Genomic DNA, 25,616 nt, shown 5'->3' with positions numbered 1-25,616 from the left:
GTATTTTTGTCTTTTCGCGTAGATAAGTTTTCTCCAGATGAACACCCTAGTTCGATTCCCCTTGTGTGTGTGGTAGCGGCGGCGGCTGCGAGGTAGCGAGGGCCCGTGGCCGCGACTTGGTGGCGGGCGCAGTGGTGGTGCTGTGGCGACAATGGTTGGTGCGTTGGCGGCCGAAGCTACGAGGTGGCGGGGAGCGCGGTGGTGCCGGCCGCGGTGACGAGATGGTGGTGCTGTGGCGGCAGTGGCCGGTGCGTCGACGACCTTGACTGCGAGGTGGCGGGGAGCGCGTGGTGTTGGCCGCGTTGACGAGGTGGTGGCGGCTGTGGCCGGTACGTCGGCGACCTTGACTGCGAGGTGGTGGCGTGCGCGGCGGTGACGGCCGCGTTGACGAGTTGGTGGCGGCTACAGTGTCAAGGTGGTCGTCGGAGCCGGTGATGTGGCGGTGTTGGCTGAGGCTTTTGCGGCTGTGGCGGCAAGGGCAGGCGATGTGGTCCAACCGCAGCCGCACGACGCCGTAAACCTGTTCTGTATGCATCGAATTATTTTCATCCGATCTGTTGGTTGCTGCAGTAGAAATTTTCATTTTTTGGGCTGCATGCGCTTCTAGGATTTGTGTTGTCTAATTTATTCATGAGCTCAACCATTGCTTGGTCTCACTCAAATGTTTCAGTACCCTCCCCTGTCATTTACTGATTACTATAATTTGAGTGACTTCAAATGTTCAATACCCTCCCCTATTCTTTTTTCCGGTTCCCAATCGTATCCCTCAAAGATGGACGGCTAGATTTGATTTTGTACCTTCCGGTACTAGTACCTCCTGGTACAATCTGCCGGACGGGAGCAATCCTCTATATAGTAACTTCAGCAGGCATGCTTCGCCTCAATTGATTTATAGCAGTGGAATGGATCAAGTCCATGAACAGTGTAACTGTGCGATGTAAACTGCAGATATCTTAGGAACAATATGACCTGAATATGCAGGAAAGAAACAGTAAAAATGACTATGTGAAACAGTTCCAGTTTTGATGAACCTGTTATCCGTGTACTGAAAACAGTTGCCGTGAAACTAGAGGAGCTCAATTGAACAACAGATGAGCACAAATTATCATTCTGATTTCACAAACCATGGGAGGTTTGGGAAATGGAGGACTGCTTTCACCTGGATTTTTAATATTACATCCCATGTACTAAATTAAGGTCGCTGGTAGAAAATCAATTAAGCATTAGAATTTATAGAACATTTATTTTCACATTACACAGACACGAAATAAACAATTATACACACTAACAGGGTATCTGAATGCTTCTCCTCCATTTATTCCTATATATCAGCATACCGCTCGCCAGTTGTGTAACAGTAGATGAACCGGAATATGTAGCGCCCGTTCCGTCGTGGCGTCTAGCGGGAAAACTAGCTCATAAAAAAATCCTAATTTCGAAATCCGTTTCCTTGCTTGTTGTCTAGTGTCCGTGCCATCTCAGATCTCAAATCCCCGATCTATCGTCGAGTTCAATCCCGAATCCAAATCCTTCCCAAATCAAATCCCTCTGCAAAAGTCTAATTCGTCTCCCTAGGGTTCGATGGGCCGAATCCCTCTCGGCCCATCTCCCCCCCCCCTCTCTCTCTCTCTTCCTCTCCCCCGCTCTGCCCGAGCGCTGCATGCGCGTGCGCGCGAGCCGCACCGAGCCGAGCGCCCCACACTCGCTGCCGCCTCCCGCCGACACCGCCCAAATCGCCGCGCCGCCCGTTGCTTCCCGCGCGCGCGCGCGCCGTGGTGGCCGACCGCCTGGTCGCCGCCGCCGTCAGCCTCTGCCGCGCCTGCCGCCCGTGTCGCCGCTCCGCTCCAAGCCGGCCCGCCGTCATCGCCGTCGTCACAACCCGGCCCCGCCACTCCCTGCGCGTGCCTCCAAGGGACGGAGGCAGAGCCCTCCGCCCTCTCTGCCGCGTCGCCCTCTCTCCCTCCTCCTTTTCCCCAAAGTGGCAAGGGGGCAAGCCCCCTTTCCTCTCCTCCTTTCCCCCTTTTCTCTCCCCGCCGGCGTCATCCTTTCCCCACCTCTGCGCCGCTTGACCGCTCGCGCCACCCGCCTCATCTCCTTCACCGCCCAAGGTCGGTTTCCAAACCGACATCGCCGCCCTATAAACCCTAGCGCCTCCCTTCCTTTTCCCCTCCCGAATCTTCCTCGTTTTCGCCCGCGCCATTGCCGTCCCTCTCGCCGACCGCCGCCGTCACGTGTGCTGAAGGAGCCTTCACGAGCGAGGACGCGGAAGGGGACTCCGGGCGCGCTCTCTTCTTCCTCTTCCCCGGCCCGAGGCCGGAGAAATCACTCCCGTGCCGTCGGCCTCCCGTCACAGCGCCCCACCCCGTCGTGGTAGTGTCGCCCCCCGTTCTCCCTCCTCGTTCCATCTCCCCCCCTTAGTTTTCGGTAGTAGCATGCGTAGCCTCCCCGTAGCTAGCCGGCACCGCCCCGACTGCCGCCGTCGCTCGCCGTGTGCTCGCCGCCGTCGCCGTCCGAGCTCGGAAGCGCCTCTCGTCGCTGGCCTCCCTTGATGCGTTTCCTCCTAATCCGACGCTAGCAACGGATTCCCGTAGCCGCGTAGATGCTCTCACTGCCGGGAATCGACCCCTCATGACCTCGTCGCCGTTTCCCCCTTCCCTCGCCGCCGGTTGCCACCGCCGCAATCCGCCGCCGTCGAGCATCCCCCGGTGAATCCGAGCCGTTGGCTCGTCTCCCCTCGTCCCGTGCAACCTCCCGGTGTGCTCGCTTTCACCTGTATCGCCATGGTTCGCTGCGCCGCTCGCCGCTATCGTCCGCCGTCCGTTCCGGCCAGCGTCGTCGTCTACCTCCCGCCAGTCCGCGTGGCAGCCACGTAGGCGCCACGTCGGTGCCACCTCGGCTGCGACCGGATCGGCTGACCCGGCCAGCCGCCCCCTCCGTTTCCCTCCCCGTGCGCGCGGTCCACCGCGAGCCGTGAGGCTGCGCGTGGGCCCGCCGCACCGCGTCCTCCGCGAGCCGCGTGCATGCGCCGCGCCTCCCTACCCAAACCCTAGCACGCTCCGCGTGCACCTCGCTCACGGTGAGCCGAGTCGCTGACAAGCGGGTCCCACCCGGGACCACGCGGGATGGACCCGGCCCACCGGCTCTCTCTCTCCTCCCCGCCCGCGCGCGCCTTGGGCCGGCCGGCCCATTAAGCTCGGCCGAGCCGCCCCTTTCTCTCCGGTCGTGCCCTAGCCGCCAGAGGGAAGTCTAATTTCCCTCCCTCTTTCTTTTCTTTTCTTTTCTTTTTCAAAAAGGGTTTAAATAAATCCTTTTCATTTAGACCAAAAATCCAATAATCTTAGAAATTCAATATCTTCCCAACCGTAAGTCCGCTTGACTCCGTTCAACTTCCAAAATTCCTCAAATCTCGAGATCTATCTAATGGCATGCTTAGAGGTCAATAATAGGGCTTTATTTTCGCCGTTTGCTGAGTTGTCCCGTTTCGCGTGTAGTTTCGGAGCCCGAAGACCCGCAGTGCGAGGATTTCGAGGATCAAGCTCAAGATCTCGAGCAAGGCAAGCCACCCTTGAACATCTTGAGCCTATATTTGAACTTAATTATGTTGCTTGAAAAATATTATGCATAGGTAAGATTTCACTTAATCTGTTTACACCGTCTGCGAGGCAGACCGGTGTGCCTACCTAACTTGTTACATCTGATCCTTCCATTGTAATTGTTGTACCATGTTCCCTTGTAACCACCTAGTTGCGCCTTGGTAATCGTGCACTCTGCACGGGTATCGACGGTCGCCTTCAAACTTAAAATCTGAGAAACATCTTGGGTAAAACTTGGGTTTTACAAAAGACTTGGAAAACCCGACACCTGGGTCGGTGCTTGCGAACTAAATGAATTTCCAAAATCGCGGACCGGGGAACGTACCGGGAGTACAGTTTCCCGCTCTTGCACTTAAGGACCGTTTCCTTGGAATTTCATCCGAACATAAGACAAGTACGACCACATGGGTGGAATGGGACACCCCTGGCTGAGTAATTAGCTAATCGGGGGAGCCTTGATGCCAAGAGACATGTGGATTCGCCGGGGTGGTGTCGGGGAGGACCCCTAGGCTTCCTGGCACAGTATGGTCTGGGACCTAATCTGGTGTTGGTCTGGGACCCCTCTCGTTGGCATATGGTGAACCTGTGTCGGCTTTCGAAATGCCTTGTCATGAAAGCCTTAAGGTCTCTAGTCGTGGCCGTTCTGCACGGGCTGGATGATCCGGGTTAGTAATGTCGTGTGGGTAAAGTGTACCCCCTCTGCAGAGGTTATTAAACTGTTCGAACAGCTGTGCCCACGGTCATGGGCAGATGTGAGGTGATTCCTAGCGTAGTTTTGTTTGACTACTGCCTTGTGAAATTTGCTGTTGTGAAATGGGTTTGATGTTTGGAAAATCTGCGGCTGATGGGATCAACCAGGCCCGGGTGGCCGTTTGAAAGCTGTTGGCCGGGAGCCAATCTTGATCGATTCAAAAAAGACTGATACATTGCACAAACTCCGACCGGACGAGACGCACTGTCTCATCCGTGTCGTTTGAGAAGCACTCTCTTAGTTGTTCAGAAAGGAGTTCAAATAAAATGAATTGCAAAAACAATAGCCTTTCCTTGAAGCCTGCATTAGACACTTATTTCCCATGGCTTGCTGAGTACTCCCGTACTCACCCTTGCTCTATATAAATAATCCCCCCCCCAGTTGCTGAAGAAGATGAAGCGGATCCCGCTGACGAGGAGTTCTTCCAGGAGCAAGCCGGCTATGATGAGTTTTAGGGTTTCGGCCTAGTTCCCAAGTCACGCCTGTGATGTTTGGTCCAAGTCTTGGCTTCCTCTTCCCTTTTGTAATGCAGTTGTGAGCTCGGGATCTGTCCGCAGCCCAACATGACTGTACTCCTACTCTATAATAAAGAGACCTCTGTTGCTGTGATATTCTATCTTCCTGTGATACCAGCACTGTTTCCTGGGACTGGTATCGATTAACAGGTTAATTTGGAGCGTCACGGGCTAGTTCCGCTCGGGACTAGTTCGGGGCGTGACAGAATATGACTTGGATATTTAGTTTCTAGTAGCCTGGCTAGCAAACCTAGCCCATGTAACAACCACAAACAAATATGCTTTATCATATAACTTGTCAAACTTACGGAAATAAGCAACTCTCCATGATCTTTTGAACAGTATAGCACAGAAAACCACCCAGAGGCCAACCACAAATCCTGACACAATTCCAAAATAAAATAATATCTTTGGCTCTAAATCTTTCACACTTCTCTTTTGACTATCATGCCATGGTACATTATTTCCTGAACAATTCCTTTGAAGAGGAGGTCCGCATAGACCACTGTTCCCATCATACATGAATGGGTCATGATCATAGAGGGTGTCATGTTGACTTCCCCGAGGTATTCTTCCTACAAGATTGTTATATGACATGTCTAACGAACTTAAAATGTTAAGTCTGACAAGCCTGCTGGCATTTCACCAGAAATATTGTTTCTTGACAGCTCAAGTGATTCTAATGATTTCATGGCTCCGATATTCTTTGGAATTTTCCCACTCAAGTGATTCCACGATAAATTTAAGCTCACTAATCCATCGAGAGAAGTTATTTCGTTTGGGATTTCACCAGTCAAGTGGTTGAGTGACAAGTCAATGACAACCATATCAGAAATCCCATCAGAATGATACTTGAGTTCTTGATGTTTCATCACCACAGACAAAACATCTGTGAGTCTTTCACTGAACTCAATCCACTCTCTTTTTGGAGCTTTTGTGGTCATCCCAATTATATTTGACAAAGACTGAGGAGTTGGTCCTGATAAGTTGTTGCTTGCTAAATTCAGCAGTTGAAGTTGTATAAGATTTGTGATTGTCACTGGAATATCTCCATAGAACATGTTATGGTCTAGCTGTAGAATTGTCAAACCAGCTAAATCTCCAATCCATATCGGTAATGTTCCATCCAAGTTGTTCCATGAAAGATCTAGGAAAACCAATTTTGAGAAGCTTTTGAGCCATGATGGGAATTTCCCCGAAAATCTGTTGTTACTTAAGAGCAGGCACGACAATAAGTTTGGCATTATGGGAAGTTCTCGATAAAAAGAGTTATTTGTCAAATCCAAGAAACTCAACTTTTGCAACTTAAAAATAGATCTAGGAACATGACCAGTAATATGGTTGGAGGATAGAACGATCACTTCGAGATGTGGAGCTCCAAATTCAACTGGCAAATGTCCCGAGAAGTTGTTCATGGCGATGTCCAATGTCCTAAGATTTTTCGGTAGCAATGGTATCTGGCCATTTAGTCGATTGAGTGCTAGGAAGAGTGCCTGCAATTTAGTTAGTTTCAGAATCCCTGCTGATATAGTTCCACTTATGCTGTTGTTAGAAAGCATAAGAATTTCTAAGCTAGACAAGTGCTCCACCATATCCGGCAGCACTCCAGTCATATTATTCTAATCCAAGCCCAAGCAGGTCAAACTGCTAGAAGAACATTTTGGCAATTTGTCTATAAACTCTGTTATGTTTCCATTAGAGAGACTGCCAGAAAGTGATAGAAATTCCAATTCACATAGGTTTTTCAAGTCCACTGTCATCGTGGCTAAGTTGTTGTTTGCATCAAAATGTAGCTCTTGAAGGGACGTCATTTCTCCTACCACATCCGGGAATGGACCATCAAGATAGGTTCCGATAAGGGAAAGGTACTTGATCCCTTTTACCTTCCAAAACCAGCAAGATGCAATTGGATGACCAAAATAATTCAGTGAGAGGTCGAGCTCTTCAAGTTTGGTTAAATTTAAATGTGCAAGCGATTGGTTTGCACTTTGAAGTGAACACTCTATAAGGTAGAGGACCTTCAGAGATGGAATCATGTTCACCACAAGAGGCCAATCAGTTATTGTGCTGAGATTTACATTGCCCATGTCAAGGTACTCAAGTTGTTGAAGATGGGTTAACCATGAGATATCAGTTGCATACATAGTATTGTGCAAGGAACCGAGGCCAAGGTGTCTCAAGTTTGATAGGTTACCAAGGTGAGGTGGCACTCTGCCTGACAATATGGATGTCCCAGAGAGATCAAGATATCTTATGTTTTCCATTGAACCGAAGAACTCTAGGGCATTACTTGTACCAAGTGGATTGCCAAAGTAGTTATTTGAAACATCAAGCTCCACAAGTCTTGTGAGGTTTAGCTGTGTCATCGATTGGCTTGTGCCTGGAAGCGAGCAGCCTGAAAGTTGGAGGGACTCCATAGATGGAATAGTGTTGATGACAGAAGGCCAATCTACTACCATGCTTAGATTTATATAACTCATGTCGAGATATTCAAGGTAATGCATATGAGCTAACCAAGAGAGATTTGTTGCATGCATATGTGAATATAACATGAAAGAACCAGCAAGGTCAAGTTCTCGCAAGTTGGAAAGGTTGCCTAGCTGATGGGGCACTTCACCTGCAAGCAGTAAAATCCGTGTGGGTGAGGTCAAGAACTCAGTTAGGATATTCCAAACATTGGAAGGGTTGCTAAGCTGACGAGGAAATTAAATGTACCAGTGAAAGACGTGTGCGAGAGATTCTGATATCTCAAGTTCTTGAAACAACCCACGAAAGCTGGGATAGAACCATTGAACCCATTCCAGCTGAGATCAAGGTACTCCAATTGCTCGAGATAAATCAAAGAAGGACTTATTTGGCCTTCTAAACCTGAATCACTGAGATCAAGCTCGACGACGTGGCCGGTTCGGTTGCTGCACGTGACGCCTCTCCACCGGCAGCAGTCTTCTTCTTCTTCCTGCCCTCGTCGCCATGACGCGAGGAAGCCGTCGTCGTCGATGGTGATGCCTTGCTTGAAGGCCAGCAGCGCGTCCCTCTCATGCGGCAAGCACCTCGCGCCGGAATCCTCTAGTGCATGGGTGGCGCCGGCTGTGGCTGCTGCCGGCGGGGAGAAGCTGCAAGCAGCAGCCGCTGTGGCAGCCACGACAAGCAGCACGAGCTTGGCAGCTGCAGGATGCATCACGATGCGATATTAGTGAGCGCGCGCAGTCAGTTCGACTAGGTAACTAGTGAACTGAAAGGCGCAGATATTAAGATGAACGTGCGGAAGCACTTCACAATGGTATATATATTATGATTATGATTATGCATGCTACACACACAGCACAAACAGTAAGTGAAAAAAAAAATCAAACATAGTGGCCCAATGACGATGTGACAGCATGCTGTGTCGACCATTGAATAGACCGACGACGACCCAATTTAATCGGATGATCGGTGGTGTGCTTCTTGTGGGTTATCACTTTTAGTTTTTAGTTTTGTCTTTTATCTACTCCCACCGTCTCATAATATAAGAGATTTTAGATGCATGTGATAATTTTTAGTAGAACGAATTTGGACACGTACTAGAAAATTTTCCATTCATCTAAATACCTTATATTTTAGGACAGAAGGATCTCTATCTCCGTAGTCGTTGCAACCGTGGCAAGGGCGCTGTTGGGCATGGCCAAGATGAGGCTACGTGATGATGGAGGAGGAGCACTGCAAAGCATGCATAATCATAATCATAATATATATACCTCATCTATGATGGTCCATATTTATGACCCGTCGCATGTAGCAAGTCATCTATGGCAACTCATAGGTGTTACCAGTCATAGTTCATTTATGACGGGTTACTACAACGACCTCACATATGTGACAGATCTTTTTAATAGGTATATTTTAAATGAGATATTTTTTGGTTTGTTAGAGATATAGTGGCGTATCCACTGTTGGGGCTCGTTGGTGCACATGCCCCACCTCCAATCCATGTCCTTGATTAGCCATTAATGATTAATTTTAATTAAGTCATAGTCAGTTATTAGTGTAAAATATGAGATCCCATAATGCTAGTTGAAGTGCTTAGTGCCTAAAATTGTAAATATGTGATGCACTCTAAATAGATCATACAAACTTATTGAGACACGTCCAGGGGTTTTCTAGCTAGCTTCACAAGGTGGTGGGCTAGACGACCTGGGTTCGAAGCCTCACCCCTTCTAATTATTTGATATTAGACCATTCCTTAATATTTGCCTTTTTTTTTCATACCAACTTATTCATAGATTTTTTTTAGACATATATATGTTAATATAGCTACAAATTAAAATGGAGAAGACAATAAGTTTTCTTTTCGTCATATGTTTATTTGGGTTTTATCGGAAAATACCAAGTTGATATATCTCTTACCTAGTTTCCTTTAGCCTCACCTTAATTTACATCCTGGGTTCGCCGCAAGTTAGAGCTGACCCATCTCTGACGAGTCATGTATCACTGACGGAGAAGTGATTTTTACATCTGGTTGGTAACCCCCTGTAGTCCCGGTTTTTCAACCAAGACTACGAATCTGGGACTAAAGATCGCTATATTTAGTCCTGGGTGAAATAACTGGGAGTAAAAATCCATTTGTAATCCCGGTTGATGTTACCAACTGAGACTAAAGATGGAACCGGGCTAGGTCCAGTTGCTCCTTTATTTTTTTTCTTTTCTTCATTGTTTTTAATATATTAATTTCACTCCATCCCCGTCCCTGAATCGTGAAATCCCAAATCAATCATCCCCGAATCGTAAAATCTCAAATCGATTATCACCTTCGAATCCTCCAATTGATCATCTCCAAATACATCACAAAATCTTAAAAAAAAATTACATCACAAGTTCTAGAAAATTCATCACATATTCACATCACACACAAATCAAATACATCTTAGATCCGAATCACAAATTCTCAAAAAAAAAGAAACAACCCGCGTTGACCGCCGCCTGGCCCTCCGCTAGCCGCCACCGTGCTGGCCGCCCGGCCGCCCTCGCGCGCCGCCGCGCGAGGGCACCGCCGCCTCGTGCAGATCGAGAAGTGGAGAGGAGGCGAGGGGGAGGAGAAGGAGAGGAAGAGATAGGGTGAGTGAGGAGAGGGGGAGAGGAGGAGATAGAACCGGGAGGGAGATCCTCGATCCGATCCGTGCGCACGCCTCGATCTCCGCGTATGCTGATCTTTTTTCCCAGGACTAAAGAAAATATAGGGGTCTGACACTGCCTGCCCTCTTTTGAACCAGGACTAAAAATGATCTTTAGTCCCGATTCAAAAAGTACCAATGAGATTTTAACCGGGACTAAAGATGTTTTTTAGTATCCGGTTTTTAATATAACTTGGACTATTGTGAAATTTGGCCGACCGATCAAAGATGATTTCTCCATTAGTGTACGTTTGAGTCTGTAGTAGTGACAACTGACGTCTTTCCACCGGCAGAAGTCGGATTGTCACCGGCAGGTTGCCACGAAGCAAGGAAATTTCGTGTGTCGTTGGTGATACCGTGCTTGAACGGCAGCAGCGCGGACGTACCTCTCATGCATGCGGCCAGCAGCCGACACCATTTGGTCAGCGTACGTGTTCCAGCAGTACGTGCACCGGCGGCGACGACAGAGACGCAGCAGCCGCGCGAACTTGGCAACGCATATATGGTGGCAGTGAGCTATATAGACTGAGGGTCTGTTTGAGAGCTTTTAGCAGCTGCAGCTTCTTCTAGAATCTTCAGTTATCAGAAGCTCCCTAAACAGATTAGCTTTTTGCTTAGATTGTGAGAATTTGTAGTGTAGAATCTAGAAAATGAATTAGAAGTTAGAAGCTGGGTTTTTCAGCTACCCCAGATTTTCACCAGCTAGTTTCTCAGCAGCTGCTTCTTAGAATCTTAACTTCCCTAAACAGACCATGAGATATCCATACATGCATTGTTTGTAATTAAACACTAGTATTAATTGCAGAATAAAAATGTATAGACTATATTAATTGTAGATAAGATGCCGGATTGCCGTGGACCATATAAACGAGTATTAATTGCAGAATCAAAATGTATAGATCTGAGACTCAACTCGCCCATTCGCTGTCAGAAAAATGCATGCCTACCGTACCGTGAAAGGTGGGCACAGTCGTATACTCGTCGCTAGCTGAATGTGGCTGAAACCGCGCTACGATGGGCCGCGGACAACCAACCAGTCATCACACATCAAATCGGCCGATGCTCGCAAGTCGTACCGGCGTATTCGCTACGTTGGGCTTGCCGTCTTATACAAATCTGGTATTCACCGCAAAATTTGGAAGATCTATCGGAAATATTGACGGCGCATTATATTGTATCCACCCGGTCACGCTCCCTGGCCGAAAATGCTAATGGGCGGATTTCCGCGCGGCGCGACCACGTGGCACGCACGGAGAGGGGTTGTGGGATGGCGCACACAAAGAGGGGCCACGTGTGTGTATTATCTTCTTCTTTTCTTTTCAGTTTCTTTCCTGGTTTCTTTTCTAGTTTCTTTTATTCGTATACGACAAACTTTGTATATGTTTATATATTTTTTTATCATTAAAAGTTTATACATTAATATATATACACACACTTTATATACATATATACAAAATTTATTTGGCCTAGGTCAGGGCCAGTCGTCGCAGGAACGGGTTTGTGAGGAACCATCATGTCGAATGCTAAAGCTACGCGAGAAAAGGCGAAAGCTATGCAAGAGGGCTCAAAAGCGAGAGCGGAAGCGAGAAAGCGGATGACGGGAGTGAAAATGACGGCGGTGAAAAAGTGAAAGTGACATGCGGCGGGATTTTATAACCTAATCGCGCGACGATTCGCCTACCGCCCAATCCTAGCCCACCACGTGGCACCTAGGGGTATACGAAACGCTAAATTCCCATTGGATTGGGCCGCACAGTGCAAGGCCAAATGAAACAGTACCCACGGCCCAATGCTATTAAAAAAAGAGATAAAAGGAAGGATTTCGCCGAACATAGGCAAACGTCGAAAAGACAAATCACAAGTTCCAAACAAATAAGTGTTGAATTTTGTAGGTGGAACGTAGGTTTTGGCAGGAACATCGGCCGAAAGGAGGCGCCTCATGGCATACCACATATTTTGCAGGGTCTCGGCTGAAGCTCCCTACTCACCCTTGCGAGTGAGAGGCTTGTTGGAGACATGTCACGAGGGCCTTCGACCGACGTGCCGAAATCACCTTATCCATCAAACATCGGCTAAGTCCAAGTGGAGCGCCTAAGGCGAAGCTACGGGGCGAAGCTCTTGGGCGAAGCCGAACGACGAAGACCAAGGGGTTCACGATCAAGCCTGGGCGAAGCCAGGTGATGAAGACCGAAGGGTTCGCCACCAAGCTCATAAATCGACTAAGGGCGAAGGCCGTAGGGCGAAGCATAAGGCCATCGCCCGAAGTAGATACCTTTAGCTAAGGGCTTGGGAGGCCCTGTGGTCCATAGAGACCCTTCGCCACTAATGGGCCGGCCCAAGAAGATCTCCTTAGGGCTCATGAATACAAAAGACCTTGTATCCCTACGCTAATATTCCTATCATAAGTGTAACCATGTAAATTCCCCTGTATTAACTAAACCTTAGAGAATATGAGTATCTACTAAGACTATAAGGGAGCGTTTGGTTCCCTTGCCTAGCTAGCTAGCCTTGCTAGGCAAAGGCAAACCAACTCATTGCCTGCTTGCTAGGTTTGCCGTACCTGTCCGTTTGGTTCATTTGCTATCTGTGGCTTGGAATGGTAGCAGGCTAGCTAGCTAGCAGCTCATATCGTATGCATTCATCCATGACTGGAAAGATGGAGTGATTTAACAAGAAGATGGCAGCGAAATAGATACACCATCTGCTAGCCCTATAGTTCGGTAAGAATGGAGCCTGTTGAAGAAAGTCGCATGCGAGAAGTTTGCCGTCCAAGGCGAGCCGATTTGGCTCTCCCTCGTGAGCCAGCTTTTTCTCGCCCCTGCAGGCTAGCTCGCCCTCAAAAGTTAGGATTTTTTCACAATTCCAAACGCCTGGTCTTGCCTAGCTAGGCTAGGCTTGATCTAGCCTTGAATCCAAACGCACCGTAAATAGCCCCCTAGGGCCATATAATGGGGGATCCCAATAAATTTTTAACAATTAATATATTGCTTTACTATTCCATCAACTCATTGAGTGAACCACGTCCTTCGATGTGACGCGGTTGTCTTTCGACAACAGATAATGAGACAGACACTGGTAAGAAGGAGAATATGTGCTTATTTGAATTTCCAAAAAAAAAAGACAAACCATTTTTTTAAGTATTCATGTTTGGTTTTATAAAGTGTTATTAATTCTGGTGATGTAAATCATAAGGAACTTATTGATTATAATTTCCATGACAAAACTATATTCTTCATATATATAACCGGACTACATAATAGAAATAAACTTTAGTACAAAATACTTCAAAATTTATAAATAAACTACACATACTAATTAAATTTAACATCTAGCTGATCGGACAGGGACATAGGCAATCAGCATTGGCACCTGTAGAATCATGTGATGATTTAATTTCTATATGTGATGATTTAATCATGGTGATGAATAATTATCAAAGGTAAGTGTTTTGTGTGAATACGGTGAATACTGTTTTCTGTTGTCGGCTCTGTGTGGCTGGTTCGATCCTACAGAACCTCTGCATATTTCTAAAGTATATCCTGTACGTTCAGCGGTATATACTACGAGTATATTGTATCGTAAATGTTTTCTTAACGTAAAATCCAATAATTAACGGTTAGGAGTGTTGGATAATGTAGGGAGAAGTATACTGTGTAACAATTGTATTGAGCCTTGTGGAGCCGGTATATATAGGAGTACATGGGGAGGAGATAAGGAAGAATTACAGATATGGAAGGAGTCCACACAAATCAATCCTATCCTAATATGACTCTAACTAACATATACTCTAACATCCTCCCGCACTCCAAGCGTGAAGAGCGCAGACACTTGGACTGGAGAAGAAACTGGCAAGAGCGCTCAATACGGATGATAGCCCTTTGTGCCGTTGTCAATGTAGCCAAAGCGATGGGTGTGAGAGCCGTGGTTGAGGTAGCCGTGCGTGGAGTAGCCGTGGTCGATGTAGCCGAAGTCGGGAAGCTGATGTCGAGGTAGCCGAGCCGCAGGGGGAGCATGGGGCATCATAGAGTGGTCGTGGACGCACGGGAGGGTGTCATGGACCAGTGGTGCTGGAGACGAAGACGGTGACACAATCGCGACGGTCGTTGAGGAAGATGACGCCGAAGAGCTGATGTAGTCGAACCGTGAAAGACGAGACATCACATCGGGTTTGCCAGTCCTGAGGACAACTCGGGACAAATGCGCGCAACGGTGTTGCCAATACCGCGCGGGCGAGGTAGGGGACCACCGTGAATCATACGCCAATATCGGAGGAGACTAGCAAAGAAGGCTTCCGAGACGGTCGCGGCGCGAGAACGGCGTAGAGGGAGAATTGCCGGAGCAGCGCGCAGTTGCCGGAGAAGAGCGAAATGTAGTCAAGGGAGATACGGCGACGCTAGCGATGAATCATGCTAGACGAAGTAGCAGGACCAACGGCATGAACGGCGACATTGGTAGCCATGTAGAGGTAGCTGGACCACCGGCCTAGAGCGGCGATAGTGGCAGCTTGGAGATGCGGTGGCGGTGCTTGAAATAGAGGAAGAAGACCCTGAGCGGCTGACCATGACCAGTGCTGACGACGAGGTTGTCAATTCGCAAACGGCGAGGAAGATGATGAAAGCGGCGAAACTGCGGTCCGAGAAGACAACACAGCTGCAGCTCATGTCGATGCAGCGGCGAGAACTCCACCGGCAATGAGGCACGCTGAGGAGAGCATCTCTCAGCGTTCCAACAGCCAATAGAGGTGGACCACGGGCAGCGGCACTACAGCTCGAGGGGGCAACGTAGCGGCAACCCAGAGCTTGATGGCGTAGACGCGTGCTCGATGACGATCGGTTGCAGAAATCATTTTAGCCACGCGCTTGAACGGATGATCAAGCCAAAAATGCGCGAGGCGGGACGACGAAGTGTAAGCCGAGTCGATGCCGATGCCGGAGTCGCGCAGATATCGACGAGGCGATGGGCGACGCAAACCCGTTCTATGAACAAAAAAAAAAAAAGATACAAGCAGCAACAGTACGGTAGCATCCTCGGTTCCTCGATGGTCCGGTCCATAGACCAAAGTCCAGCTAACCTTTTGCCTCAGTCGTACCAGTAGCTAGCTATGACCCAGGTGACACGTGCAGACAGACCATTGGAAGAGAATGAGAGGAGACCGGTTGTTCCGTTTTTTTTGACGAATTGACCCTTTTCAAAAACTTATTTCGAAACTAACCCCTGCCAAAAACTTCAACAAAAAATAGGCCGTCGGCTCAGCGCCAAGCGCATTGGCGCTGACATCGTGCCACCGTGGCGGCCGGGCCGATCCCTCAGCTGACGTGGCAGCTATCTCAATGCCAGCCGCATCGGCGCTGGACCTAGGGACGTCAGCGCCAGGTGGGCTGGCGCTGAGGTGGGACTTGGCCGAATCGGCCATGGCCCAGCCCGACAAGCCTTCTGGATGGCTTGCTGGCTGGGAACTCAGCGCCATCCAAAATGGCGCTGGACCTAGGGACGTCAGCGCCAGCCCACCTAGCGCCAGCCCACCTAGCGCTGAGGTAGGACTTGGCCGAATCGGCCATGGCCCAGCCCGACAAGCCTTCTGGATGGCTTGCGGGCTGGGAACATGGCGCTGGACCTAGGGACCTCAGCGCCAGCCGGGACTTGGCCAAATTGGCCATGGCCCAGCCCGACAAGCCTTCTGGATGGCTTGCGGGCTGGGAACTCAGCGCCAGCCAAAATGGCGCTGGACCTAGGGACCTCAGCGCCAGCCCACCTGGCGCTGAGGTGGGACTTGGCCGAATCGGCCATGGCCCAGCTCGACAAGCCTTTTGGATGGCTTGCGGGCAGGGAACTCAGCGCCAGCCATAATGGCGCTGGACCTAGGGACCTCAGCGCCAGCCCACCTGGTGCTGAGGTGGGACTTGGCCGAATCGGCCATGGCCCGGCCCGGCAAGCCTTCTGGATGGCTGGGCTGGGACCTCAGCGCCAGTGCACCTGGCGCTGAGGTTGAACATCTCAGCGCCATTTTCCCTGGCGCTGAGGTTGCAGTCCTGCTAAACTAGTGGATTAGTTCCATACCTCTTGATCTCTTATTGTCCCTCCCACACCTCTTAACTAGTGGATTGATTGACTAGTGGAACTTCCACACCTCTTCACTACTGGATTGATTGACTAGTGGATCTTCCACACCTCTTGACTAGTGGATGATTTCCCGGTATTTTATTGTCCCTGTCATGAATAAATTGATTCCCGGCCCGGAATAAATCCCGGTCTCTCATTGTATCTATTCCCGGTCCGAATTGAATCCGGGCGTAACCGAACAAGGCCTAAGCGGGCCGTCGGTTCAAAATCAGCCGGTTCATCGGTTTTCGTTAAAAGCCACCCGGTTCAGCTGGTTCGCGCCGGGTCGACTGCACGAACGGTGTTTGAAGCAAACTGAACCGGCGAAGTCCCTGGTTTCGGTTTTTTCCGGTTGAACAGCCGGGCCAGTCCGGTTTTTTGCACTGTGCCGCAAAGTAATGTGCTACCAATATCAAAACATACATCCAAAAAGTTGCAAAAAATGTGAAAAAATTGAGAGTTGTGTAGCTCTAAGACATGTAGCATCACACGAGAAATCAGCTTAAAATATGATGTACCTAGGGAGAAAACAAAAACAACAAATTCGTGCTCCAACAGTGTTCAAACATGTCACTTTATATTCACCTGAGTTTAGTTTTTTTCCTCCCTACCTGCATCGTATTTTGATTGATTTTTTGTGTGATGCTACATGTCTTAGAGCTACACATCTCTGAATTTTTCATAATTTTTTGCAACTTTTTAGATGTATTTTTTGGCATTGGTAGCACAGTAGCATTCTACTGTGCGGTAGCACCTGATATATATTCTCTCGCCGAAGAGGAAGTATAGATCTTCAGAGAATGGAGTCATTTCGATTGAGCCGCATCACGACGATGGAGATCAAGAGTGAATCATGAAGAACTCGCCCTTGCCATGGGGCAGGCCGCAGGCATGCTGCTTCGCCTCAGTTGTGATTTATAGCGGTGGAATGGATGAAATCATGAATTGTGTAAGTGTGCCATGTCAACGGCGGTATCTCAGTAACAATGTGATTTGGATATGCAGAAAAGAAACAGTACAAACAGCTACGGAAAGCTGTTCCATTTTAGATAAACCTGTCATCCGTTTTATTGAAAACAGTTGAGATGAAACTAGTGGAGCAGAATTGAACAACAGATGAGCTCAAATCATCATTCTGATTTCAGAAACCATGGGAGGTTTGTGAAATGGAATGCTTTCACTCAACGTACTGATGCTGGATTTTTGTATACTACATCGATGCCAGGTACTAAAAGGTCGTCGGATATAAATCAACTAAGCATTACTCCCTCCGTTTCAAAAAATATTTGACACCGTTAACTTTTTAGCATATGTTTAACCGTTCGTTTTATTCGAAAAAATTTGTAAAATATGTAAAACTATATATGCACATGAAAGTATATTTAACAATGAATCAAATGATATGAGAATAAATAATTACTTAAATTTTTTTAATAAGACGAATGGTCAAACACGTACTAAGAAGTCAACGGTGTCAAACATTTTGAAACAGAGGGAGTACAATTTAGGGAACATTTGTTTTCACATCACCGACACAAAAACAAACAGTTTTATAGACTAACAGTGTATTTGAAAGCTTCTTGTACTTCATTTATTCATATATATTGGCATGCCACTCATCAGTTGTGTGACGGCGGAACCGCCATAAGACTTGAATTATTTAATTTCTGGTTTCCTGTCTGGCAAACATAGTCCATGTAATAGCAACAAATACATATGCTTTATCATATAACTTGTCAAACTGACGGAAATAAGCAACTCTCCATGATCTTTTGAACAGTATAGCACAGAAAACCACCCAGAGGCCAACCACAAATCCTGACACGAGTCCAAAATAAAAGAACATCCTTGGCTCTAAATCTTTCACACTTCTAATTTGATTGTCATGCTCTGTTGTATTATTGCCTGAACAATTCTTTTGAAGAGGGGGTCCGCATAGACCACTGTTCCCATCATACATGGATGGGTCATTATCATGGATGTGTCGAGTTGGCGTCCCCGCGGTATTCTTCCTACAAGATTGTTATATGACAGGTCCAAGGAGCTTAAAAATGTTAAGTCTGATAAGTTGGGTGGCATTTCACCGGAAATATTGTTCCTTGATAGGTCAAGTGATTCTAATGATTTCATGGCTCCGATATTCTCTGGAACTTTGCCACTCAAATGATTCCATGATAAATTTAAGTTCACTAATCCATGGAGAGAAATTATTTCATTTGGAATTTCACCAGTCAAGTGGTTGAGTGACAAGTCATTGACATCCATATCAAAAACCTCATAAGAACGATACTTGAGTTCTTGATGCTTCATCACCAGAGGCAAATCATATAGGAACTCATGACTTTCCGGATAATGATAGTACCTCAAAGCCCCATATCTTGCATGATATTTTAAGGTCATTCCAATTAAATTTGACAAATACTGAGGAATTGATCCTGATAAGTTGTTGCCTGCTAAATTCAGAAGTTGAAGTTTTGTAAGATTTGTGATATTGACTGGAATATCTCCGTAGAACATGTTATGGCTTAGCTGTAGTAATCTCAAGCCAGCTAAATCTCCAATCCATGTTGGTAATGTTCCATCCAAGTTGTTCCTTGAAAGATCTAGGGAAACCAATCTTGAGAAGCTTTGGAGCCAAGATGGGAATTTCCCCAAAAATCTGTTGTTACTTAACAATAGGATCACTAAGTTTGGCATACTAGGAAGTTCTCCATAAAAAGAATTATTTGACAAATCCAAGAAACGCAAGTTTTGCATCATAGAAATAGATCTAGGAACGTGACCAGTAATGTAATTGGAGGATAGATCTAGTACTTCGAGATCTGGAGCTCCAAATTCAACTGGCAAATGTCCTGACAAGTTGTTCATGGCGACATCCAATTTAAAAATATTTTTTGGTAGCAATGGTATCTGGCCATTTAGTCGATTGAGAGTTAGAGAGAGTAATGCCAAACTAGTTAGATTCATAATCCCTGGCAGTATAGTTCCACTTATGCTGTTGTTAACAAGTGTAAGAGTTACTAAGCTAGTCAAGTGCTCCATCATATTAGGCAGCTCTCTAGTCAAATTATTGTGGTCCAATTCTAACATGGTCAAACTGGTATAAGTACATTTTAGCAATCTGTCTATAAACTCTGTTATGTTTCCATTAGAGAGACTGACAAACAGTGCTAGTACTTCCAATTCACAAAGTTTTTTCAAGTCCACCGTCATCGTGGCCAAGTTGCCGTTTGCACGAAAATTTAGCTCTTGGAGGGAGGTCATTTCTCCTAATGCTTCAGGGAATGGACTATCTTGGGACCATCAAGATAGGTTTCATCAAGGAAAAGGTACTTGATGCCTTTTACCTCCCAAAACCAGCAAGATTTGATTGGATGACCAAAATAGTTATGTGAGAGATCGAGATCTTCAAGTTTAGTTAAGTTTAGGTGTGGAAGCGATTGGTTTGCACTTTGAAGTGAACACCCTCTAAGGTAAAGGACCTTTAGAGATGGAATCATATTCACCACAAGAGGCCAATTAGTTATTGTACTGAGATTTACTCCGCCCATGTTAAGGTACTCAAGCTGTTGAAGGTGGGCCAACCATGAGATATCAGTTGAGTACATAGTATTTAGCATTAAACCGAGGTCAAGGTGTCTCAAGTTTGAAAGGTTACCAAGCTGAGGTGGCACTTCAACTGACAATAAGGATGTCCAGCTAAGGTCAAGATATCTTAGGTTCTCCATTGAACCCAAGAACTCCAGGGCATTACTTGTACTAAATGGATTGCCAAAGTCGTTATGTGAAACATCAAGCTCCACAAGTCTTGTGAGGTTTAGTGGTGTCATCGACTGGTTTGTGCCTGGAAGCGAGCAGCATGAAAGATGGAGAGATTCCAGAGATGGAATACTGTTGATGAGAGAAGTCCAATCTACCACCATGCTTAGATTTATATAAGTCATGTCGAGATATTCAAGGAAATGTAGATGAGCTAACCAAGAGATATGTGTCGCATGCATATCTGAATAACCAAGGTCAAGTTCTCGCAAGTTGGAAAGGTTGCCTAGCTGATGGGGCACTTCACCTGCAAGCAGTAAAATCCGTGTGGGTGAGGTCAAGAACTCAGTTAAGATACTCCAAACATTGGAAGGGATGCTAAGCTGACGAGGAAATGTACCAGTGAAAGACGTGTGCGAGAGATTCAGATATCTCAAGTTCTTGAAACAACCCACGAAAGCTGGGAAAGAACCACTGAATTCATTCCAGCTGAGATCAAGGTACTCCAATTGCTCAAGGGAAATAAGAGGACTTATTTGGCCTTGTAAACCTGAATCACCGAGATCAAGCTTGACGACATGGCCGGTTCGGTTGCTGCACGTGACGCCTCTCCACCGGCAGCAGTCTTCTTCTTCTTCCTGCCCTCGTCGCCATGACGCGAGGAAGCCATCGTCGTCGCTGGTAATGCCTTGCTTGAATGTCAGCAGCGCGTCCCTCTCATGCGGCAAGCAGCTCACGCCAGTATCATCTGGCCGGAGCTGCTCTAGTGCATGGGTGGCAGCTGTGGCCGCTGATGGCTGGGAGAAGCTGCAAGCTGCTGCTGTGGCCACGACAAGCAGCACGAGCTTGGCAGCTGCAAGATGCATCACAACGTGAGCGCGGTCAGTTCAACTAGCTAGTGAAGAAGCACTTCAGCATGGTATACACTCCCTCCCTTTCATATTCATATACATATTATAAGATGCTTCGACTATTTTTCTCGTTAATTTTTTCAAGATTGATCAAATATGTAAAATTATATAGCAACTTTTAAAACACCAAATTAGTTTAATTAGTAAGGTAGCCCACGCATTCGCACGGGCATGCGTCGTATGCTAAGTTTGAGATATATATATAAGAGCGAAATATAATGGAGAACATTTGCCACGATTTGTCCATAAATTGTTTTCATCGGCATTAATTGCTTAATAAGTTTCTAACCTATTAGTTTTCTATTTTATCATATTTAACTAATATCTATAAGCAATTATTTATAATCTTCTTTATCATTTGAAAATAAGGTAGACTTATTTTTCTTTAGAAAACACAAAAGTAAAAGTAAGGTGTTTTTTAATTGCATATGGTGGGACATGAAGCTCCACTAAATGTATAGGTTTATATAGCCTAATATGATTTATGTAGTTTGAGAGGTGATCCATCTATGAACATTTCATGTAGGGTGGGTGGGAGGCTCGTGCAACCTAACGTGAATACGACAATGACGAAATATAATTGCATAGTAATATTTTGGAAATGTCATGTACCATGAATACATGCTTATTTCTTATATAAGATAGATCTAACGGTTATAATTAATAGTTCACTGATTTAAAAGGAATAGAAGTATTCAGTAATGTAGCTTAAAAATTATGGTTGTTCTAATATCCAACGTTACTGCAAAGTGAGCGCAATCCAATTAGTTAGGTTTCTTGAGGTGGAACTTGCCCACCTGGTTCAAGTCCTAGACTTGACACGGGTGCTCGCATTTACGGCTAATTATTTTTTCAGTGGTAGGTGATGTACCTGTCGACATCAAGACGCCCGTGGTGACATCGGCAATCTCAAAATGTGCCGGCTCAATTTTTTGAGATACTCAAAGGAGTAGGGTGTGTTCATGCTGTGTTTCTAAAAAAAAAAGAAATCCAATATTATTGATTGTTTCTGTTTTAGTTTAATAGCTATGAAATAGGGAGGAGGCAGAAAAACTTATTTGCTTTTTTTTTCTTAAAACTGTATGGATTAGTGAACAATAGCTAGTCCGTAGAATATATATGATCCAAAGTAATGATCTTTTTTTAATGATATAGTTAACTTGATTCTTTTATTTTAAATTTTATAGTAAATAATCTAATTTATCTCGTACTTAGGCTACATTCGGTCTCATTGGTTGAGTTTATGCAGGGCAGTAGCTAGGGCACGCAAAGCTATATATGTAGGTCATCAACGCAAGATTAATTAAGTATTAAATATTACAAACATGAAAAAAAATATATTTTTTAAAAAAATATAGAAAGTATTTGCAAAACACGTACGGTTTAATTGTTCGGAGAACATGCTCAAGATAAATAAGGGAGAGCCAATGTGATAAGCACTTTAGAACTCAACTTATGTACTTAAAAAAAAGTACAAATCAAAAGCGTAGATTGAGTCATTAACGGCTCTAGAAAAATCCTGACCGTGTTTAGTGAGAAAAAATGCAACATATTTTTAAACAATACATTTTTATTGTGTTTATGACAATATGTCCGAGTAATATTTTAATTACTCATTATTTCATCTTAAACTATATATCAATGTAGACCCATTGATGCAAATAAAACTATCTATACTCAACAATTATAGTGTGAAATGATACGTTTATTTGATATTTTATTTTATATTATACTCAACAATTATTTTTGGGTGTGCATGTTTTGTGAAGTAATATATTTTTTCTTATACTACCACCTTCACTAAATATTTGACATTGACCATCATAAAGAAAATAAGAAAAAAAATCCAGATGAAGTATAATGGAAAATCCAGTTTAAAATCGTTGTTTTCCTTTAGTTTCACTAAATATTTAACGTTTGGCTGTCATAAAAAAATACAGAGAAAGTGAAAATGCAGTTCAAAAAGCAACGTTTCTTTCCAAGTAGTATGTAGTACGTATATATCTTTTTTCTCTTTATCATTTCTTCTTTTATCGGTTGGGGTTGTTAACTTGTACGTACATATGCCTTCTTGGTTTATTCTGGCTAATATTTTTTTGGTAAGTATTACACGGTAAATTAGGAAGGATAGATTACTATTTATCATGATCTAATCTAACGGTATAAATTAATGGGCCCACCAACTTAAATGAAAATTGAGGACACGTATGATGGCGTCCTCGATTTTTATGATGACATCCACGAAAAAGAATCTATTAGGTTTGTTATGTACGGGCACCTATGATGACATCCTTTATTAGGGTATCTGTAGTAATGTGAAATCCTCCCATGTAAAACCAATGAAAATTCAATTTTCATGGGCATCATCTAACATAGCCTTTTACAAGTAGTTGTGAGATCCGTCCGTGTAAAACCCCGATTTCTACCGGCACTTAGCTGCACATGGTCCAGAAATACTAGTGAAACACATGTATTCACTACTAAAAAATAGCAATAGGCGTTGGTTGGAAAACAACCTTGGTTGTCAGATTTTCTAATCGGCACCCAGTAGGCAGCATCTTTGAGGTGGAGTCAAAGGTGCTGATTTAATGTTTCAAGAATGCGCAAAAAAAAAAAAGGCTGGATGCGTTGGTTTGAATCGAGCCAATTCATCGAGTAGCTCCACATCCCAAATCCACATATCACCATCCATTCATCCCACATCAACACAAATCAATCCCATCACTCCAATTGCAAGAACAAGACGGACAAATAAAAAAAATGAAGTCCATCCGCACCACGCCTGGCGGGGATGGAAGGTGCCTTGATCCAGCCACCCCAGACCCCAGAGTGCCTGTGGGAACGGGGTAGGGCGATGCCGGATCCGGCCGCTCCCGAGCATCGGTGGGAAGCGAAGAGAACAGAGAGGACAAGGTGTTGTGCCGAATCCAACCGCTTCCGAGCACCGGCCGGTGGCAGGCTGCCACCGTCACCCCCTGGCGTGGAGAAGCAAGAGGAGGGGAGGTGCAAGGGGAGGAGGATGAAGAGAGGCGGGGCGGTGGTTTCAGAGAAAGGGGCGAGAGTGATAATGAGGGAGGCGGGCGTGACGAGAAATTTAAGGATGGGTTGAGCTCCGCTCTTCACCCTTTTTTACAAAACCGCCACTTTTATCCCGGCCAACTAAAACCTATTTTGATGGAACAACGCTCATAGGTGTCGGTTTCTATTAAAAGCTGGTGTCTATGTCTCTAAAAATGTGCCGTTTCTACTGGATGGTGCCCCGCTGGTGTGTACCTCGGATAGAAAATGGTTAATAGGGTGCCGATTTTTACATTTTGGGTACTTAAGTGTCGTCTCTTTTGTATGTTTTTGTAGTAGTGAATTGACCACTTGCAAAATAAAATGTTTTCTGTACAAGTGAAAGCTGACCGGACATCTCACACCCTCTTCAGCTACATCATTAGTATACAAAGAAAATGATACCTGCAAGTCGTGAGCAAGCCATATATGCGCCGGCCGGGTATAGATGCGATTCGTTGGCTTTGTCGTCTCCGACCTCCGTGGGGAGCGCGCGGCCGGCTAGCTACTCGGCAAGGATAAGTAGATTCTAGCAAAAGCTAGCGATTGTTGCTGGATTAGCTCGTTGGGCGAGTCGACCTAATATAACTAGTGTGTGCGCTCTAATATATTGCAGCCTCTTTAATTAATTCGTGTGCCGTGTCTTCCATGGAATTCATCGGCAACACATCACCATTTCACTGTGCCGCCCGGGCGTCTCTTGTGTGGACGGAGTACGGTCATTAATTAATTCGGCGAGGATTGTTAATGCTGATGTTGTGTTGCATGGACACGCTTCTTCGGACCAGCATGACTGTAAACTTGACAATTCGATCGGTGTGGCTTGGAAACCAGCTCCACAGTACAGAGAGTCTATGACCATGTTTAGAAAGGACTAATTTTAAGTCTCTATTATATCGGATGTTTAGACACTAATTATAAATATTAAACATAGACTATTAATAAAACCCATCTATAATTTTGGACTAATTCGCGAGACGAATCTATTGAGCCTAATTAATCCATGATTAGTCTATGTGATGCTACAGTAAACATTCTCTAATTATGGATTAATTAGGCTTAAAAGATTTATCTCGCGAATTAGCTTTCATTTATATAATTAGTTTTGTAAGTAGTCTATATTTAATACTCTAAATTAGTGTCTAATTGTAGAGAATAAAGTTAAATCCTTAGATCCAAACACCACCTATATATGCGACCAGAGACTAATTAATCACCTTTTATTTATTGTTGAGCTAATTAATAACCTACTCAGCAGGTATACGTGAGCGCGCGGCATCTCCGACAATGTAAGCAGTTAAGGGCAAAGTGTTGCGTAGATGTAATTGCCATATCTAATATTACTCGTATCATCGACTAATTTATTAGGGGATAGCTCATACACCACATTACCTATATCTCTATCTCTACTGCTTAAAAAATTCAAAAAGTTTCCGTCGTCCGTGTAAAATAAAAACAAAAGAGCGAAAAAAAAGTCCGATTGTAAGGTAAAAAGGGCAGAAAAAGCGCGGCACAAAAAGTCCGATTTCTATCGGATATCTGACTGAGAGGGGGAGAGGCGCCATCGGTGGGTGGGGAGAGGTGGCTTGCGGTGGGGGAAGGGGAGGGGAAAAAGTGAAACTTGGGTTAGGATTTTTGGGCACCAACGGTTTTGATGGTTTCGGAACCGATCTGAGCCATCCATCGAAACAAACGGTTCAGATCGATCCTGCGTCGGGCTGGCGATCTTCCCAAGCCATCGTACTGCTGGACCGCCTCATGGGCCGCACGCGCGTGATCCG

The 25,616-nt window shown here is 45.6% G+C and overlaps 1 protein-coding gene and 1 pseudogene across 1 annotated transcript; both read right to left on the bottom strand.

The window, feature by feature from the left end:
- Positions 1–5,405: 5,405 nt before the first annotated feature.
- On the bottom strand, positions 5,406–24,396 carry LOC127753955 (receptor-like protein EIX1). Its single transcript, XM_052279403.1, has 5 exons — positions 24,241–24,396; positions 20,268–20,720; positions 6,981–7,476; positions 6,683–6,926; positions 5,406–6,352 (listed from the first exon to the last, which is right to left on the bottom strand). The coding sequence occupies exons 1-5, from the start codon at positions 24,260–24,262 to the stop codon at positions 5,468–5,470; spliced, it is 2,100 nt and encodes a 699-aa protein (XP_052135363.1). The 5' UTR covers positions 24,263–24,396; the 3' UTR covers positions 5,406–5,467.
- On the bottom strand, positions 17,607–19,549 carry LOC127753956 (receptor-like protein EIX2; annotated as a pseudogene).
- Positions 24,397–25,616: the final 1,220 nt, after the last annotated feature.

This window comes from Oryza glaberrima, chromosome 11 (assembly GCF_000147395.1).
Source record: "Oryza glaberrima chromosome 11, OglaRS2, whole genome shotgun sequence".
In the NCBI taxonomy this organism is placed as follows: Eukaryota; Viridiplantae; Streptophyta; class Magnoliopsida; order Poales; family Poaceae; genus Oryza; species Oryza glaberrima.
This window is presented reverse-complemented; position numbering and strand designations above follow the sequence as displayed.

Excerpts from the sequence above, each read along its gene's own strand:
- LOC127753955 (XM_052279403.1), bottom strand. The coding sequence starts at position 24,262 with ATGGCTTGCTCACGACTTGCAG. Across the intron at positions 7,477-20,267 it reads CTCGCACACGTCTTTCACTG|GTGAAGTGCCCCATCAGCTA; the intron begins GTACATTTCCTC and ends TACTGCTTGCAG. Across the intron at positions 6,927-6,980 it reads TATGCAACTGATATCTCATG|CACAATAACTGATTGGCCTC; the intron begins GTTAACCCATCT and ends TGTAAATCTCAG.